The sequence below is a fragment of the Tupaia chinensis genome, unplaced genomic scaffold (genome assembly GCF_000334495.1).
Source record: "Tupaia chinensis unplaced genomic scaffold, TupChi_1.0 Scaffold000708_1, whole genome shotgun sequence".
Lineage (NCBI taxonomy): Eukaryota > Metazoa > Chordata > Mammalia > Scandentia > Tupaiidae > Tupaia > Tupaia belangeri.
This window is the reverse complement of record NW_006160231.1, coordinates 303,054-304,400: the sequence shown is the minus strand read 5'-3', so window position 1 is coordinate 304,400 and position 1,347 is coordinate 303,054. Positions and strand designations below refer to the sequence as shown.

The 1,347-nt window shown below is 57.6% G+C and overlaps 1 protein-coding gene across 1 annotated transcript in view; it reads right to left on the bottom strand.

Annotated features, from left to right (window-relative positions):
- DVL3 (dishevelled segment polarity protein 3) overlaps window positions 1–1,347 on the bottom strand; it is a 16,975-nt gene that overhangs the window by 1,368 nt on the left and 14,260 nt on the right. Inside the window, exon 15 of the mRNA XM_006160787.3 lies at window positions 3–191. Coding sequence (XP_006160849.1) covers window positions 3–191 — 189 coding nt within the window. The remainder of the gene's footprint in view (window positions 1–2; window positions 192–1,347) is intronic.

Genomic DNA, 1,347 nt, shown 5'->3' with positions numbered 1-1,347 from the left:
GCCCCCGCCATAGCTGTAGCCCAGCTCCGGGAAGCCAGGGTGGGGATTGTAGGGGTGCGGGGGTGGTGGGTACTGGTAAGGGAACGCCATGGGCCAAGGGGCGGCCCCCGGGTGAGGCAAAGGGGCCAGCGTGTCCTGGTCAGAGGCGCCGCTGGAGCCATCGTGGTCGTGGAGGGACAGGTTGGCCATGTCTGTGGATGAGAAATGGCGGGTGAGGAGGGTCCCTCCCATACTGCCACCACCAGAGACAGCCTCAGGGAGACCCTTCCCAGAAGGCCTGAGTCGTCATTTCAGAGCCTCAGTCCAATCCCGGGCAGGCCCCTCCCAAACTCTGCCACATTCTTCTCCCTCCTCAGTGGCAAAACCCAGAGGGGGCCATGTTTCTCTTCTGTTCGCTCAGAGGGTGTGAGGTCGGAGAGGCGGAAGGGCAAACCACCTGTGGGCCCAGGTGCTGCACACGGGGCCCAGCCGCGGACAGAGCAGTCTGTCTCCTGCAAACCCACAGCTCTTCCAGGAAGGTATCCCCACGTTTCCTCCAGATGGAGAGATCAGCTCCAGAGAGCCCAAATGACCAGCCTGAGGTCAACCTAAACTACTGCCGGAAAAGAAGTTCAGGGCTGCTTCATTTCTCCTTCCCTTTCCACACATAGTTAGGCTAGTTGGGAGCAGAAGTGGTTTGGGGAAATTCAGGGTGATATTTTGGCCTCCCCCCTCACCTAGAACTAAAAAACAAACCACCTGTAAAAGCCCAGCATGCGAGTAGGGCTTTGCAGGGCCTCTTCTGTAGAAGGCCCTGGGGCTGAACACATTTCCCTGTGCTCCCAGAGAGCTGCGTGTGCAGTGGGAAAGGCCGGAGAGAGGGCACCTGGGTGTCCGCTGTGCTCTCTGCCCATCCCAGCCAGGCCTGGCTCTTCAGAGCACTCGCTGTCTCACTCTGTTCTGTGTGTGTGTGTGTGTGTGTGTGTGTGTGTGTGTGTGCTATAGGGCACACGTTTGCCAGAGACAGACACACAGACAGACAGAGAGGGAGAGAAAATGAGAAAGCAACTCCCAGAGAAGGTCACAGCACAATCTCTTCTCCCTTCTCCTCTCGAGATTTTGGGCACACAGGCACATGCGCCTGGCTTGTTTCAAGCCGCTGGGTCCAGGACTCGAACCACATAGTTGGCTATGTGGGATCCAGCCCTCTTAATCACCATGCCATCTGCTGGCCCCCCTCTGTTATCATTGCTGATTTCAGGACTCCCCTGGGAAACTGTACACTCTAAGGGCAAGGCTGTTCCCACCTGTGGAAGCTACCTGGGAGGAGGCAGAAGGAACCTCCAGGACTCTTTTTTTTTTTTGGGG